This window comes from Pleurodeles waltl, chromosome 11 (genome assembly GCF_031143425.1).
Source record: "Pleurodeles waltl isolate 20211129_DDA chromosome 11, aPleWal1.hap1.20221129, whole genome shotgun sequence".
Lineage (NCBI taxonomy): Eukaryota > Metazoa > Chordata > Amphibia > Caudata > Salamandridae > Pleurodeles > Pleurodeles waltl.
The window spans coordinates 70894526-70912567 of NC_090450.1; the positions used below are offsets into that span (position 1 = coordinate 70894526).

At 43.3% G+C, this 18042-nt stretch overlaps 1 protein-coding gene across 1 annotated transcript in view; it reads left to right on the top strand.

Moving 5' to 3' along the window:
- CCDC150 (coiled-coil domain containing 150) overlaps window positions 1–18042 on the top strand; it is a 192498-nt gene that overhangs the window by 170628 nt on the left and 3828 nt on the right. The window contains exon 27 of the mRNA XM_069213090.1: window positions 3443–3625. Coding sequence (XP_069069191.1) covers window positions 3443–3625 — 183 coding nt within the window. The remainder of the gene's footprint in view (window positions 1–3442; window positions 3626–18042) is intronic.

An 18042-nucleotide genomic window follows, 5' to 3' on the forward strand; every position in this document is an offset into this window, starting at 1 on the left:
ACTTGTGGATGGGGCGCTCATTTTACATGCACTTTAATAAATAATCATTGGTGGCTACAAAGCACCAGCCTCCATGTAGATGTCATGTAGTTATAAGCTGCTTTTTTTTTACCCTTTTTCCGCACTCTGAAGGGCAAATTGGTGGTTTCCAACAAAGCAGCCTTTTACCACCTGCGTAGCATAGTCAGGCCCTTGCAGGGAAACCACAATGGCTTGAATATAGACTCTGGAACATGATTGCCCCTTTAGCAGTTAAGGAGAACATCTTGGTAGGTTTAGGGCTGGATTTACAGTTTGAAGGAGGGGGTTACTCTGTCACAAACATGACGGATATCCCGTCCGCTGTATTATGATTCCATTATAGCCTATGGAGATCATAATTCGGTGGACGGGATATCCGTTATGTTTGTAACGGATTAACCCCTCTGCCAAACTCTAAATCAGGCCTTTAGTTAGTCATTGGGAACCAGTGTCCCATAGTGAGAGCCATTGCAGGAAGTCATATGTGTACATTTATTTCATTTCTGAATTCTACACGTGGAACTACTTGCTAGCTGCATATTCTGATGCTTTAGTTGAGATTGTTTCCCCCTTCACCTTACTGTAAGCTGAAGCTTTACCTCTCCTACATCACTTATTGTTCAGCCTTTTTGTCCTTCATCAGAGGTGCACCTTGAGTTCTCAGCACAGTGATCCACAGGATCCAGGTCTGGGCTTACCCATTACACCAAGGAAGTTACGCTGAAAAAACTGTTCGAAATTGGGTCTCTAGTTGGCAGCGGTTTGTAGCCTGTCTAAGTAGGGGCCCTCACTCTAGTCAGGGTAAGGGAGCCACACAGCTAAGATAACCACTGCTCTCACTCCCTTGGTAGCTTGGCATGAGCAGTCGGGCTTATCTCAAAGGCAATGTGCAAAGTAATTGTACACACACACACAGTAACACAGTGAAAACACTACAAAAGTACCCCCACACAAGTTTAGAAAAATAGCCTATATTTATCTGCGTAAAACAGGACCAAAACGACACAAATCCAGCGTACTCAAGCAAAGAAACTAATTTCTAAGGCTAAATATCAGTAAAGCGCTTAGAAACACAATAGCTTCAACTGAGTCTATCACAACATCATTGACTGAGTCGTTCCCGACGCCACTCATGAGCCCCCAGTAGAGTACCTTTGGAAACGTGAGGAAGCAACAACGTTGCACGGAGTTGAGGAGGTGAGGCATGCTGAAGCCGGTGCAGCATTGGTTCCTGGCGATCTGACCGGGTCAATGAATCCAGCAGGTCAAGATTTGGCACCACTTGGCGAGTCAGGACTCTCAGCAACAGAGCATGATTGCTGGCAGATTAAGTATTTGATGTCCTTGAGACGTCTTAACAGGAGGCAAGCTTAGTCCAAGCCCTTGGAGAACCTTTGGAAGCAGGATGTAGACAGCAAAGTCTAGTCCTTCACTCCCAGAACAGATGTAGCAAGCAGCAGGCCAGTACAACAAAGTAACAGGCAGAGTGGCAGTCCCTCCGATGGCATCTAGCTCTTCTTCCTAGCAGAATGTCCTCAGTCCAGAAGTGTTCTGAAGTATTGCTCTCAGAGGCCCAATACTTATACTAATTTTTACCTTTGAAATAAGCAAACTTCTAAAGAGTCTTTGTAGTGCACAAGACCCTGCCTTTCCCGTCCTGGCCTCAAACAGTCCAGGGGGTTTGAGACTGCTTTGTGTAAGGACAGGCACAGCCCTGTTCAGGTGCAAGTGTCAGCCGCCCTCCTACCATACTAGCCCAGGAAGACCCATCAGGAGGTGCAGGGCACACCTCAGCTCCCTTTGTGTGACTGTCTTAGGTGAACAGCCCAACTGTCGTCCTGGTCGAGACGTGTATTTCACAGCCAGGCAGAGCCACAGAATGCCACTTTTAGAAAATGGACACTTTCTAAAAGTGCCATTTTCAAACTTACATATTTTGGTGAAGTTGGTTTTTATATTGTATTTCTAAATTGTGAGTTCAGAGACCTCAAACTTCATATCTCTATCTGATCCCAATGGGAAATTACACTTGAAAGACATTTCAAGGCAATCCCCGAGTTATCCTAGGGGAGAGATAGGCCTTGCAATAGTGAAAAACGAATTTAGCATTATTTCACTATGAGGACATGTAAAACACACCAGTATGTGTCCTACCATTTAGATACACTTCACCCTGCCCATGGGGCTGTCTTGGGTCTACCTTAGGGGTGACTTACATGTAGTAAAAGGGACGGTTTGGGCCTGGTTAGTGGGTGCACTCGCCAGGTCTAAGTGGCAGGTAAAAACTGCACACCCAGACACCTCAGGGGCAGTTCTGAGACGGGGCTACTCGTGGGTGGCACAATCAGTGCTGCAGGCCTACTAGTTGCTTTTGGTTTACAGGCCCTGGGAACACATGGCACACTATATTAGGGACTTACTAGCAAATCATATAAGCCAATTATAGATAACTGAATCACCAACACAATTTAGACAGTGCACTTTCACTTTAGCACTGGTCAGCAGAGGTAAAGTGCCCAGAGTCCTAAAGCCATCCAAAATGAAATTCAACACAGGATCAAAAACAGGAGGTCAGAAGCAGAAAGTTTGGGGATAACCCTGCAAAAAGGGCCATTTCCAACAAAAACAAAACAGTGATGGGTGGACTCTTCAAATTAATACCAGACCCTGGTAATTGCTCTGGGCAGCGGTCTAGTCATTCATTTTTGGATTTCTGTGTCACTACTGTCAGGGACTAACCCTATACAACTTAGCACTAACAGCTTTCCATCCCAAACTGCCATGTAATGTCACATTTGAATAGTTCTGACATCCCTAGATAAACTTAATTATGCTTCCTCTCTGAGGCTCGATGAAACTCAGGTGGCATAGACATTGCACGGAGGATGAAGAGTCCCTTGTGGGGCACAATGCTGATTTGCCTACGGATGGTGCCTGTCTGTTATAGTACAGATAGCTAAAACACAAAGGACTGAAATGAGAGCAAGAGTGATTGCCAGTGGTTTATATTAACTAACGTTTGTGATGTCCAAGAATGATTCTCTCTTGACCTTGCCCGTTAACTTCTGTGATGCAGTTTCCGATTATGTTTCTGAGTTGGATAGATATTTCAGATTGGTTGTACCATTATTATAGCTAACAGTCAAGAGGACCTGATTTACTAAAAGGCATGTCCCTCACCCTTTCATGCAAGACTTACTGCAAACCACTGCCAAAGATGAGAATTGAGTTCACTAGGGTTAAGCTGGGATGGTTCCTCTTGAACCTTTATTAGCGAGGGAACATCATTGGAAGAACAATCTAGGCACATCAAGCCTCAGTTATGAATTTTACCTCATTGTTGTAAATCTGTGAATAGTTTGTATTTCTTTGCTCCTTACATGCACTCTTTAATGCTCTATTATTCCCTCTGCTTCCCCAGATCTCACTTAACCTGGAGGAAGCTCATCGATGGTTCATGACTAAGTTTGACAGCTTGAAGCTAGAGATGATGCAAACCAAGCAGGGTTGTTTACCATCCTGCAGCGAAGAGACCTTGACAGATACGGAGGTTGTGAGAGAGAAGAATGAAGAATCTCTACGAATGTCAACTCTGGAATTAAAGGTATGCATACAGAGTGGCATTGTGTCTTTTGTGAAATAAATGTGCTGGAGTACAAATGCCATGCAGAGTTGAATACTAGAGCAGATTCAGAAAGACTATATGTCTATACTGTAGGCGCAGCAGGTCAAAGGAGGGGCTGAGATCCCTTGTAAGCGGTAGGTTTGTGGTATGAATTCTTGTTTAGCTATTTTATGTGCTGTATCCTAAGAGTACTGTTTTGGGGCATTGGAAGTTATCATGGACCAGAGGCACTGATCTAGGACAGATGGATGTACCACACTGCAGATATAAATTGTTGGCTGTAAACCAGAAGGACTCGACTTCAGTACTTAGACAACTGAACTGAGGACATACAGACTCAACCCCCATTGCCTTGTGCAATGGATCCTGGTTGCAGAGAGGCTCAGCATATTGTTGACTTGGTGACCTGCTGAATTCTGAATACTGTATTGATCTGTGGGTAGAGTGAGGAAAGCTCCACAGTGCACGCTGTAAATAACTGCCAAGGAATGAGCCACTCAATCACACTAGGTGATATGAGTGAGGGTTCGATGATGAAGCAGGCCACGGCTGGTAACTGTGGGTGAGGACCCCACAAATATATCCGAAAATATCCAGTTGATGTGATGAGAGCACTAATTTACCTGGGTGCTTTTCTCACAATCATTGGTGATGTTTGGAAGGACACGCGGTTTAGAGCAGGAATTTGATTTAGGAAAGTTTGAGTTCTCCCTCCCTTATGTATATTTTGTCTTTGAAATTAGGAAGTCGAGGACCTCAATAGTGAGTTCTCACTCCTCCTTGGGTATTGTTGTACATGGAATACTAGCTGGGCTACAGAAGATTGCACAGTATACGCTTGACATGTAGATCAGAGGCATTAAGAGATCTCTGCATGAGATAAGCTTAGAGTAAAATGCGATTCTTATAGTCTCGCGCCTCCAAGCTCCATCTAGAGAGTGCCCCAGCTCACTTTAGTTATTAACAATTCTTTGGGGCAGTGCCTTATGTTTTACAAATTAGGATAGCTTGTGACCATCAACTAACGGTGCACCTGGGCTCACCGCCTTCCTCTTTACTAGTGAGCTATCTCTTATAGTGTGCGAGGAGACCAGAGCACCTTCGTACACCATAGGTATGGATTATCAAAAATCTTGCAGTATAGGTGCATATGAATTTTATTCCCCCCCCCCCCCCCCCCCAGTTTTCTGAACTCATTTGCTTTCTCTCTCCTTGAGAAGGACGACAATATGCTAAGCTTGCACACCCCTGCACCCCTTTCTATTTTTGCTTCTTTCTTGCCAAATTTTGATAATCAGAGCTTTGATTTCTCATAAGCTTCCTCACTCTTCAATTTATGCGGCTGTCAAACGTTTTAATACTTTTTATCTATTGAATTTTTTATCTGAGGTATATACTGATTTGTAAGTAGTTTAGTTTTTTTGGGGGACAAATGAAATTGTGTGTGTATGTATGTATATATATATAACAAAGTAAAACTATAATTTAGATAAAGGATGGAACAGTATAACGCAGACATTGGCAAAGCAAAATCTCAGCATCTAAATCTAAAAAATAAGCAAGAATCCTACTGAATTGTTCAACATTGCCAAACTTCCTACTGAGCGACACACATTCTGATTTGGTCCTTTAGTGTCTAATGCAATATTTGTATGTGTTACTTAACATCAAAAATATCTTGCCTCTGATATTCCATCAGTACAGTGACATGTAACACACTTGTTAATCATTGGTCACCAACATCATATGACAATCACTGATCACGGATTCTACTGATGTCTTGAGTAAATTTTAACTGATCCCAGAAGATTATCTTAAGTTTAAAAAAAAAAAATGTACAATCATTCCCTAAATATGGGGACATAATATCAGCCCAACCAATTAAAACCAACTTCTATCCTTTTGTTTGCCCCAATTTCATTGTGGTTCACATCTGGTAAATCCACTTGGCCCCAAAAAGAAATGGATAATTTTCCCAGAAAAGTGGAACTGCCAGGTGTCTCTCTACTCCCCAGGGAGTTATACTTTGTTGGACAGGGAGTATTAGGAGTCAGACAAACCTGTCAGAGAATCTCTTATCTGCACAATAATAGATGAAGTCCCTGCCCGTGTACCTCAAAGTCCAATTGTTGCCATTTTATGACTATATAATTACTTATTTCGTAGTACTTGCTTACAAATCATGTAGATCAGAATGATCATGGTGGTTACAGAAATGATCTGCATATAATTTGCTAATCAGAGTGAATGTTAGATAAGCCCTGATCACATTTTATCGAACATGTCTACCCTGTCAGCCATCCAACTCCTATTGCTTTATTAATTTACTATGCTTTAATTATGCCAAGCCATGCACAGTTTACACACTTACCTTATGCTCTCATCAAGTCCGCAGTCAGACTTCAACTATTCAGCATCTCCTCTCACCAATTGGTGCATGTGTCTAACCCCATCTCTGCAGTGGTATGGTATATAACTTTGCCACTAATTATATCATGTAGTGAAGAGAGTTCACTTATTATCTGCTCATGTTTTACTACAATAACGTGCAAACAGTGCCCATTGCAGAAGCATAAGTAAACTACGGCAGCAAATGTAACTTCTCTCATCTTCCTTTTAAGACAAATCCGCACAAGGTCATCTCTCTTCCAACCATGGTTACAACATGCACATCAGGGAAGTGGAGAGTTTTTCTTCTTTGTCCTGCTATTTTGGATGGTATCAAAAACACGGAGAGTCTAGGCAAAAATATGGCAATCAAGCACAAACTGTTAGCATTACCACTGAACCAACTTGTTCACTTTTTGAAGCCTTGTACCTATCACAGGCATTCTCTTAATAGTACGTGTGTTAGAAATCGCGTCTTTAGTTTGCAGTCAGGTTACCCCCTGTCCAAGCAAAGACCCTCACTCTATTCAGGGTAAAGGAGAATCACCCTTGGTTAACCCCACTCACCCCCTTGGTAGCTTGGCACAAGCAGGCAGACTTAACTTCAGAGTTCAGGTGTAAAGTATTTGTACCAGGACACACACAATAACTTAATGAAAACACTACAAAATGACCCAACACAGGTTTAGAAAAAAGGAAATATTTATCTAAACAAAACAAGACCAAAACGACAAAAATCCAACATACACAAGTCAAGTTATTAATTAAAAAGCAAAAAGTCTTAAATCCTTTTGTAAACGGGTAAACACTGTTAGCGTTGAAAAGTACCTGGGTAGCGTCAAAATAACAGTCAATGGTGAGTGTGGGTCGAAAAACGTAAGCAAAGCGTCGATTTCTCACCCGCAAGCAAGACCGTGCGTCGTTTCTCCTTCTCCGGTTAGGTCGGCGTGCATCGTTTTTCCTCCCCGCAGGCGAGTGATGCGTCGATCCGGGCAGTACTCTGGTCTGGGCAGGCGTTGCGTCTTTTTTTCTGTGCTCAGCAAGGTTTGCATTGAAAATCCTGCCGCACGTTATCAGCAAAACGGCGCAATGTAGGTTGCGACGTTATCAGCCTCCGACAGCGGGTGTTGCGCGACGTTCTTCCAGCTACGTGCTTTGATTTTCCAGCCGCGATGCCGGTGGAGTGACATCTTCTGCCATGAAGCCGACAGCGTGTCGTTTTTCAGCCGCGTCTCGGAAGACGCGGCGATATTTTCCCCACACAACGGTCTGTGCGTGGATTTTTAGTCTTGGTCTGCCAGCTTTACCTTCCAAGGACCCAGGAACTGGATAGGGCACCACTTGGCAGGAGTCTCAGAAGAGAGTCCAGGTGCTGGCAGGAGAAGTCTTTGATGGCCCTGAGACTTCAACAACAGGAGGCAAGCTCAGGGTAAGCCTTTGGAGATTTCTTCACAGTCAGGAAGGCACACAAAGTCAAATCTTTGTCACCTTGCACAGACAGAAGCAGCAACTGCAGGATAGCTCCACAAAGCACAGTCTCAGGCAGGGCAGCACTTCTCCTCAGCTCTTCAGCTCTTCTCCAGGCAGAGGTTCCTCTTGATGTCCAGAAGTGATCTAAAGTCTGTGGTTTCGGGTGTCCTTCTTTTACCCATTTTGCCCTTTGAAGTAGGCTTACTTCAAAGGAAAGTCTCTCGCTTGTGAAATCCTGCCTTGCCCAGGCCAGGCCCTAGACAGTCACCAGGGGGTTGGAGACTGCAATGTGTGAGGGCAGGCACAGCCCTTTCAGGTGTAAGTGACCACTCTTCCCCTCCCTGCTAGCACAGATGGCTCATCAGGATATGCAGACTACACCCCAGCTCCTTTGTGTCACTGTCTAGAGAGAGGTGCAAACAGCCCAACTGCCAAACTGACCCAGACAATGAATCCACAAACAGGCAGTCACAGAATGCTTTAAGCAAGAAAATGCTCACTTTCTAAAAGTGGCATTTTCAAACACACAATCTCAAAACCAACTTTACTAAAAGATATATTTTTAAATTGTGAGCTCAGAGACCCCAAACTCCACATGTCTGTCTGCTCCCAAAGGGAATCTACGCTTTAATAATAATTAAAGGTAGCCGCCATGCTAACCTATGAGAGAGATAGGCCTTGCAACAGTGAAAACCCGAATTTGGCAGTATTTCACTGTCAGGACATATAAAACACATTAGTATATGTCCTACCTTAAACAAACACTTCACCCTGCCCACGGGGCTACCTCGGGCCTACATTAGGGGTGTCTTACATGTATGAAAAGGGAAGGTTTGGGCTTGGCAAGTGGGTACACTTGCCAAGTCGAATTGGCAGTTAACATCTGCACACACAGACACTGCAGTAGCAGGTCTGAGCCATGTTTACAGGGCTACTAATTTGGGTGGCACAACCAGTGCTGCATGCCCACCAGTAGCATTTGATTTACAGGCCCTGGGCACCTCTAGTGCACTGTACTAGGGGCTTACCAGTAAATCAGATATGCCAATCATGGAAATCCAATTACATACACATTTTATACAGGAGCACGTGCACTTTAACACTGGCTGGATAGCAGTGGTAAAGTGCCCAGAGTAACAAAAACAGCAAAAACAGAGCCCGGCACACATCAAAAACCTGGAAAACAGAGGCAAAAAGTTAGGGGAGACCACGCCAAGGATGAAAAGTCTAACAACATGCTGTCATGTTTTTATGACAGCATTCCATCTAGCATGCATTATTATGACATAGGGCCTTACCTCATAGGACAAACTAAATGATGGTGTTTCTTCTTGAAGTCACTTTGAAATGTTATTTTCCCAGAGACCCTTAAACAGATCAAATTATTCCTGTGGTAAAGAAATCTTCAGCAGTGCTCTCCAACTCCTGACCAGTCACAAACTTACCCTGGCTAGATAAAGTGATTGAGAAAATAGTTTCCAACCAATTGAACGCCCTTCTAAAAAAAAAAAAAAAAAACTGCTTACCACTTAAGTGTCTGCAAGGCTCAAAGTAAGGACATTGCAAAATTAAAAATACTTGATGCTTATTCCTTTATTGTCACAGGTGGTGTATGCCTGCTCATTTTACTTGATTTGTCACCCGACATCATGGAAACCACCAATTCATGCATATTTCATCAACGCATGAATATCAAAGGAATAGTCCTTGATTGGTTCTCGTCTTGCCTTTCAAACCAAAAACACTTCATATACATTGACAACTGCAACTCTTATGTTGCTCCCACATTATGTGGTGTCATTCAGGGTTCCATCTTAGCCCTAGTCTTTTTAATATGTACTTGGAACCACTAAGGATACTTTCAAAAGGGGCTAATTTGACTATATGCAGATCATACTTAATTGTATCTGAATAGATTGTCAACTAAGGACATCCAACTCTGAAATCAGCATATGAAAACCTGAATAATGGATGTATTAAGACTGAACCCAGAAACAATAGAACGTTATAGACACACTGCAATTCAACTGTATGCCAAGCTGGCTGTTGGACTCAATTGGATTTTATTCGTCATTAGCAACAGAGGTCAAATCACTTGGCATCCGGCTGGATCGCCAGCTTACCATGTCTTCTTTTGAGGCAACACAGTTTCTGCAGTTAGATCAACAATCTACTCCCTAAAATAACTAAAGCATTTTCTCCAGCATTCGGGCTTCATACTAGTTCTTCATGATCTTGTGGTTCCCTATACTGATCATAGAAACTCAGTTCTGAGTGAAGGACCAAAATTTAGCCTTGAACCCCTAAAAGCCATTCTTCACTCAGCAACCAGGCTGGTCTCTGGTTAGACACCTACGTTGCTTCCCCTTGGAGTCGAGAGTTATATTTAAAAAAACTGCAATATTTTCAAAAGGCACTGGAAACTTCAGTTGGCCAGAGAAGTCTGAGGAGCAAAGACACTGACTAGAAAAAAAAAATTGCACATCATGAAGCTGCTAACCCGACATTCTCTGGTGCTACCCTAACACTTTAGAATTCACTACTGCATGATGCACTAAGGAATTGTTTTCATGCTGCTGGAAAAACTAAAAACGCAGCTGTTGCAGCTCCATCTGAATCCTTAGGGCTCCTTCATTTACAACACATTCCTGACTCAACAATCAATTTCAGCCCTGTCCATTCATGATCCTTCAGATTAAGTTGCACATAATAGTTTTTTTCCCCTTACTGTTGATTGCAAATGTTCTTCTTCGCAATTCAAAGCAATAGTGAAAATTATTTTCAAAGAACTTAAGGTCATCTTTGCTTACTAAGCCTCAGCTGCCTGTTTCTGCCCATCAGTGTGTAATATATTCTCCCAGTGCCCGCTCAACATGTCTGTTCTCAGTGCCTTTCATTCCTCCGCTGTTCCTTCCTCCTGTCATCACTCTGTATCGCAGACCTCTGGGATACTCCAGATTCTGTTTCTTCCTCATTTCAGGGTCCTATCTGTTCTCCCCCCATTTTTCTAAGCCCTTCTCTACCTGTGCTCTTTGCTTCTCCAAGTTTATACTCCTCACATTCTTTAGTAATAGTACATTATGAATATCTGTTCCATAATTCCCTCATTGTCTTAGTCCTTATTGCAGCACCTTGTTCAGTGGAAGCGAGAGAACTTTCTCAACTTTTTCATTGTTTCATTTCAAGTGCGCTGAAACCTCTTTGGTTAGATTGAGCTACAAAAAAAACATAAATAAAAAAAATATGTCTAAAAAACATGACACTTCACTTTTTAATGAAAACCCAAAGATGAAGAAAGATGAATGCAGACAGGAAAAGTGTTACAAGCTATTCTCCCCGATGAAAAGCTTTGTGCAGGCAGTTATAGCGCTGGAATTTAGGAATGAACCATGCTCTGTGTCCTGCAGATTCTCAACCAGTTGCAACAGCTGTCCAAGGAAAAGGGTCCTGAAATAATGCAGCAGTAGTATGGTGGTTAAACCTTATGGGTGCCATTAGAAGCCTGGTTGCAGAATTTCATATGAATTCACATGTACAAAAAAACCTGATAAGCCATCCAGGATCAACTTTTCACAGTTAAAACAAAATTGGGTGGCAGATAGAAAGTCAGAAAGAGTAAAAAAAAAAATGTTCTTCTGATTGCAGAGCAGCAAATACAACACTTAGCCAGAGCACTAATGTAAAATTAAAAATTGAAAATAGTCATGTACGAAACCCAGAGACCTAGCCAAAGGCTTTAGGGCCTATATTAACATCAGACAGACCGGAAAGGAAGTTATGGACTGAAGTAGAAAACGTGAAGGAGAAATTTAGTTTCCATGTGACTGAGTTTTGTAGAGTGAAAACACATCCAATTCTTGATGACTCTGAGAGAGTATGTCAGACATAGGGGCATTTTAAACTAGCAACATTAGAAGATATAAATGAGTGTACTGGTTGCGACCTAGGGACTGTTTCTCTTTAGTTTGATTTCCCATAGCGTGGAATGGTTCTTCTTGTCTGTTTACAATTCTCTCCAGCATCTCCTCCAATTACGGTGACCCAGCGGTGTCAATCACATCTCAGATCGAGGTGTAAAGACAGATTTACAGTGCTTGCAGTGAGGGTTTAGATTTGTTCTTGTCGATGGTTATATAACTGAGCTAGTTCAAAACACTACAGGTTTCCACCGTGCTTACAACTGGGTAGGGACAAACAGACTCAGCATCATGCTCACCCACAGGGGCAGATTTCAAAGGTGTGCGACGCAGGGAAAATCAGTGCTAGGATGTTGAATGACCCCATCTCCCAAGGTTGTGTTAAAGAATGTCACTGAAGATTTTCCTAAATTCTACTCTAACCTTAAACCACTAATGGTGTTATAAGCTTAACCACCTTCCTAGGGCTCATAAGACCATATTTGCCGCCCTAAAAACCAGTGGAGTTTGTCTCCTTCCATTGAGTCTGGGTTAATCCCATGCCTGCTTCCACCTAGTAAGCCAAGCCTCATGTTGAGGCAATGGTTCTAGTGCTTATTTCTTATTATCAAGCCCCAGAGGGCCACTTACCTAGTTTCTCATAGTCTCCAAAGAAGAAACCGGATCATTTCATTCCTTATACAGGCTTTGAAACAGATTTGGATTTTGATGTGACTAACAAAAGGGGTGTACAATTTATTTTGCCAAAACCCGCTTGTCTAGCTTTGAGGGCAGCCAGCATTACTGCCACAGTCTCCTCTACACAGATCCATTCCCTGTACCTGACGATTACCATTGAGCAGGGTAAACTTACGACTTGCACCTACCATAAATCAACAGACAGAAACAGTCTGTTACAGTTTGACAGTGATCAACCTACAGCACTTCGGGAGAATCTACCTTATGGGCAATTTTTACGACTACGCCGCAACTGTAGTAACATCCGACTGTTTGAGCAACAAGCAGATGATCTCGCTCAAAAACTGCGAGACAGACACTATCCTCTTCAGGTTGTCAACACTGCTAGCAAGCGAGCTAGGAACAATAACAGGGAGGCACTCTTGTCACCCTCCCCCAGGACACTTGATAATCGTTTAACCTGTGTGTCTACCTTTACCCTTCTGTCTGATAACATCAAGAAATTCATCAATAAGAGATGGTTAATCTTAGAGAGTGGGGGCACACCCATTCCTAAACCCTTGTTCGCTTTCAAGATGACAAGCAACATCAAAGATATCGTGGTCCATACACGCCCTCGTACTTGTACAGGACAAGCCAAACAAACTACACTATGGGGCTTACCGCCTGTGACAGGTCATTATCCCTGCGGACAGTGTAATCTCTGCCCTCTGACTAGACGGCTAGACACCCTGGATTTAGAACCTATGGGTACTTGGCACCTTACCAAACACACGAATTGCAATACCCGTAATTATATGTATATGATTACATGCCCTTGTGGCTTGCGGTATATTGGCATGACAACCAGATTGGTCAAATTAAGGATTAATGAACACCGCAGTAATATCAGGTGGGGTTGAATTACCACCAAATTGAGTGCACATTTCTTGGAACTCCAACATAGCCCTGACGACATGTGGTGGGTTGTTATTTACTCCCAAGGGCATACTAGGAGTAACCCCAACTCTCTTTTTGAAACTGAACAATGTTGGATATTCAAATTGGAGACCCATATTCACAGGCTCAATGATGACATCCCTTGGCTTCAGTGTACCAATTGATCCCTGCCGCACGTGGGGTGTGCATATTTGCCACTACTCTGACCTAGGGCTCATACCTTAGAGTAGACCCTTTTTCCCTGCCTTGGCTGTCCCCTCCTTACTCTTGAAGGGGGTATAATATATCATGCACACCTTGTCTTCCTCCTTGAGGTATTTCCCCGACTTGGCAATTGGAGCGAGTAGGGAGTAATATCCCATAAGAACTCTACTGGCCCATAGTTTTTAACTATATATTCCGGCCATTGTTAAAATCAAACCTGATTTGTGTCTATAGATAATGCTCCTCCCTTTTTTTCTCTTTTCATTCCTTGTATATTTTACTTTTAGAGGTGGTGTGTTTATTTTTAGAACATTTGCCACCTGTGGGATGTTCTGTGCTAGGTCATTGTTGTTAGCCTCCTTCTAGTCCTTTTTTAGTTTTTACATATGGGACTTGGGTCTCACTAGTCCTTCTTTTCTTTTCACCTTTGTGATGGCCCACGTGACCGCGAGCCCTCAGACTTCCGGGGTTATATCCCGCAAGGCCGTGTGTCCCTTTCATCAATGCAGGAACACGGTCGCGGGTAGGTCCCATGCTGAGGAGCTCCGACGACGAAGTAAGTTGCTCTTAGAGCCCATGCGACTTTGAGCAGCGAAGTGCTCCCGTGCAGGATCGCTATACGCTATGCACCCATCTCTATACTGTTTGAGATGGTTTATGCATGTTTGCGTTTCCTCTTGTTGTCATATGCCATATTTTGGTTGTATTTGATTTGGTCACGAGTCTAATGGTTGCATTCCTTTCTGATCCATATCCCGAGCTATTGGCTAGGCTGTGTCTCTAGAATATATTGTGACTTAGCATTTATTTCCTGCTTTCCCTGCTATTCTGATGAAATAACTGTTGAATCTTCCTCATTGTACCTATATTGCGCCATATCTTTTTAGTGTTATAGCTCTCCTCTGGGCATGTGTTTTACTATGATACCCGATCCTTTTGATGGGACGGTAAGCAATTGCCTTTTGGTACCACACACCACCACTAAAGCATGACACCATTGTGTGTACACGGTGTGCCACTCATTGTTAGTGTGTGCATTGATTGTATAATGACACGTGACATAATCTACATGTTTGTGTGGTTTTTTTCAACAGGTTGACCCTTACATTAGACTAGCTTGACGTACAGCCTTATTGTAAGTGACTGGAGTTTAATATGACTGTCAGTTTGAACAAATTGTACCCCGTTATTATTGTTTAGGAGAAATTATTGAGATAGATTTGTTGGTCCTGATGAAGTGTCGGTGGATCCCTTTGGACCCTTCAGACACGAAACATGTTGACCCTTTGTCTTAGGGTTTAGGCTAATTCCTCAACCCTTATTTTCAGGTATAGTGTGAAAGTGGTTTGAGCATTATCTCATCTCTCACTCTCCCCTTTGTTTTATTAATTTGGCCATAACTTTTTTTGTTCATTAAAATTTGATGTACTATCTGGGTTTTGAGCCAATTTTAACCTTTTCTATTTGCCATTTCTTCTCTCTCTTCGCCTAAGTGGTGCCTTGAATTGGGGCATCAATCACTTGACCTTATTTTACGGCACAGTGTTACTGAGAAAAGATCTCCGGCAAAGAGCCCCCGTTTAGGAGTGCCCGTCAGACATTGCAGCGCTGGTCTTACGAGGAGCTTGCCCAATGATGAAGCATGACATCCGATGGGATGTGTGAGGGCACTAGCTTCTAACCTAAGGGTTGCCCTGTGTCTTGCTTTTCTCTTTTTCCCCTTTAGGAACAGTGTATTCTTGATTTTAGTGAATAGGTTTGGGAGAACATACACTGGACCTTTAACCTCCCTGTCCCTCATTTTTTGTTTACCTTGTCAGATAAAACCTGTGCTGTGGGTTAGTTAGCCCATCAGGTACAAGTTCATCTCCGAAATATTATCAATCTGCATGAAGGAGGAGACATTTCTAAACATACCACTGCTTTATAATTGATATCAAGGAGTAATATAGTGCACAGATATGAATGGAAAGATTTACACAACATATATGTGAAGTTGAAATGCTTTTGCATTATGACACCAACAGCAAGATAGGGACTCTATTAACATATAGGATTGTATTTTGCTGATTTAATTTCTTATGAAACCAGAGTGGTTATTAGGCCTCTGACACCATAGTGTGCATACTCTGCAAATCAAGATAAATTAAACTTGAAAGAAACACCATCATGTATTGTTCTAATGAACAAGAAATATGTGAATTTACCTGTAATGCACAGCCCCTTATGTTTTTATCTAGTCCTTGAGGTTGCAAAACTGAGCTTCGCAAACAAGAGGAGGAATATTTGCTTGGGAATAATGACTAAAGTTAGCCATAATGTCCCAGAGTTCCAACATTCAGCAGTGTGGCAAATATGTATGTGAGACTGCCCTGGGAAGAATCATTAGTATTGTTCTGTCTCATTTTAAACAAATTCTGGAATATGTGAAATAAGCCACTTCTGATGGATACTTCTAATCACAAATTCCTCACCTTTAGACTATTCCCCAGAATGGATGCAGAAACTTTTTATAGCAGTATTCCAGCATGTCTGTCGCGCTGTCTCCCCGCGTAGGCCTCCTTCCACTGTGTAAGTGAAGGAGCGGAACTGCTTATGAGCCCCACCCCTGCATGCTGACGTCAGTTTCTTGATTTTCCTGCCATCGAACACAGATCCAGAGCTCTGCTCCCATTTTTCTCAGTCTTTCGACAACTCCCAAAACAAGATCCAGTGTGCAAGAGAACACCCCCCTCTTAAATGCTTAAAACCATGGTGTCTGCCAACAACAGATGATGTCAGGGACTCGCACCTGGGGTCTTGGGTGAATGGGTTAAGGGCACAAGTCATGTGTTGAGTGCGCCCTCACACACCCAGCAGCGATAAAAGAAAACAGGAAGAAGTCATGAGCTAAGCATTTGGCCTGCTTCCACTCCAAGTCGAGGGCAAAGATCACCTTCCGGAAGAAGTCTTCTTCAGGGCAAAAGTCTTTCAGTAAATTGAAGTCCAAGTGCAAGCATAAGAAAGTGAAGTGGGACTCAACAATATCCCGCCACTCTCAATCAAAAGACCAGTTGCGAGGGCATAAATATCCCAGAGATCACTGGCAGCAGGTCGAGGCCTTTAAAGAGGCCATGCTGCATATCTTTGACACTCTTCCTGCTACCTCTTGCATGCCATCTGGCGTCAAGGATCCCCAAGAGATTTCATTTAGTTTACTACAGACAAATATCAACGCCATCTGAACCCCTCAAACCCATCTCAGGTTCAGCACTGACTCTGGTACATACTTCCAACCTGTCTCTAACACCCGTGTTAGTCCCTCCTTCTTCGACACCGGATGAGAACCTGGTACAGACTCCAATGTCTGAGCCTGACTGACGTAGCTCTCCAAATCCGCTACAGTGCACTCAGTCCTCTTACAACCCGGATCTTATCCTTTATTTTCACTTCTGCAGAGGCTTCACCTGCCTTTATTCTCCGACTCTGACCTGAGCCTGTCACCACCTAGAAATGACAAAAGTGGGGATGCAGATTATTTGCCCCGCCCCATAACTATGATGTTGATAGAATGGTTCCCTCCTGTAAGTCAATGTAAAAACTAAGTGAAGCAGAATCGAGTACTTTCTCCCAGGTTGGCAACCCATCACATCTGATTGATGGGTCCTCCATATCTGTCAGCATGGTTATGCCCTATCAGTTCTTTCTCCCCTACACACCTACTTCCCACAGAGGATTAGCTTCTGTTCTACTGGAGGAGGTGCGAGCTTTGATCTCCAAAGGACTCCATACGCGGAAATAGAAATGAGTTGTTAGTCGTACTATTATCTTGTGCCAAATAAGGATGAAGGACTTTGGCCACATTACAACTTCGCCCTCTGAATGTCTTCCTACAGAAGGTCAAAGTCAAAATGCTCATGCTTGCCCAGGTTCTGTCTGCCGTGGTTCCAGGCAAGTGGATTGTGACCTTGGATCTGCAGGATGTGTATTTTAATGTACCCGTTATCCAGTCCCACATACTTTACAAACTTCATGGTAGACTAAGTGCAGCTTTAATTTTCCATGCTCCTCTTTGGCCTCACCATTGTCCCTCAGGTGTTAACAAAGATGATGGAAGGGATCGCCACAGTTGGACACAGTCCCCCCCCCAGTGGTGGCGGACCTCCTGTTATTGAGGGTTCTCGATCAAAGTCACAGCCAAAGTCCTTTGCAGAGGCTTCCTTTTATAAAAGCTGTCTTGGACACTCAGCAGGTTCCTCCCACCATTGGAACAAGTCCCGGGCATTCAGACTGTGATCCCAAAGTTTAATCATCAGTCTTTGATCTGAGCAGCTCCGAGTCTTCTTGGACTTTTAGCCATCCTGCTTGTCGACTACACCAGGTGGAAAATGCAGTTCTGCAATGGAATCTGAATGTGCAGTGGGCCTAGCACCAAGGAAGCCTGTCTGATATGATTGAGGTTTTAGTGGTGTCTGCCTTCGATCTGCAGTGGTGGCTGATTGACTGTAATTGGACCAGCCAAAGCCACTTCTTCCTTCCCCCACCCAGAGCTAATAGTGCAGACTGATGCGTCGCTGCTTGGTTGGCAAGGATCACCTGGGAGAGGTAGAGATCAGACGCCTCTGGTCTCCAATGGAAACCTGGGTCCATATCAATTTACTGAAGTTTCAGAAGGCCTTCCAGCCATGCAACAGGGGAAGGCAGTTCTTGGGGACAACATACCTCCATGTAATACTTCAACGAGCAGTGCAAAGTTGAGTCCTCCGTAGTGTGCCAATAGATTCTGCGTGTCTCGAGTTGGCAGGCGTCTCAAAGCATATC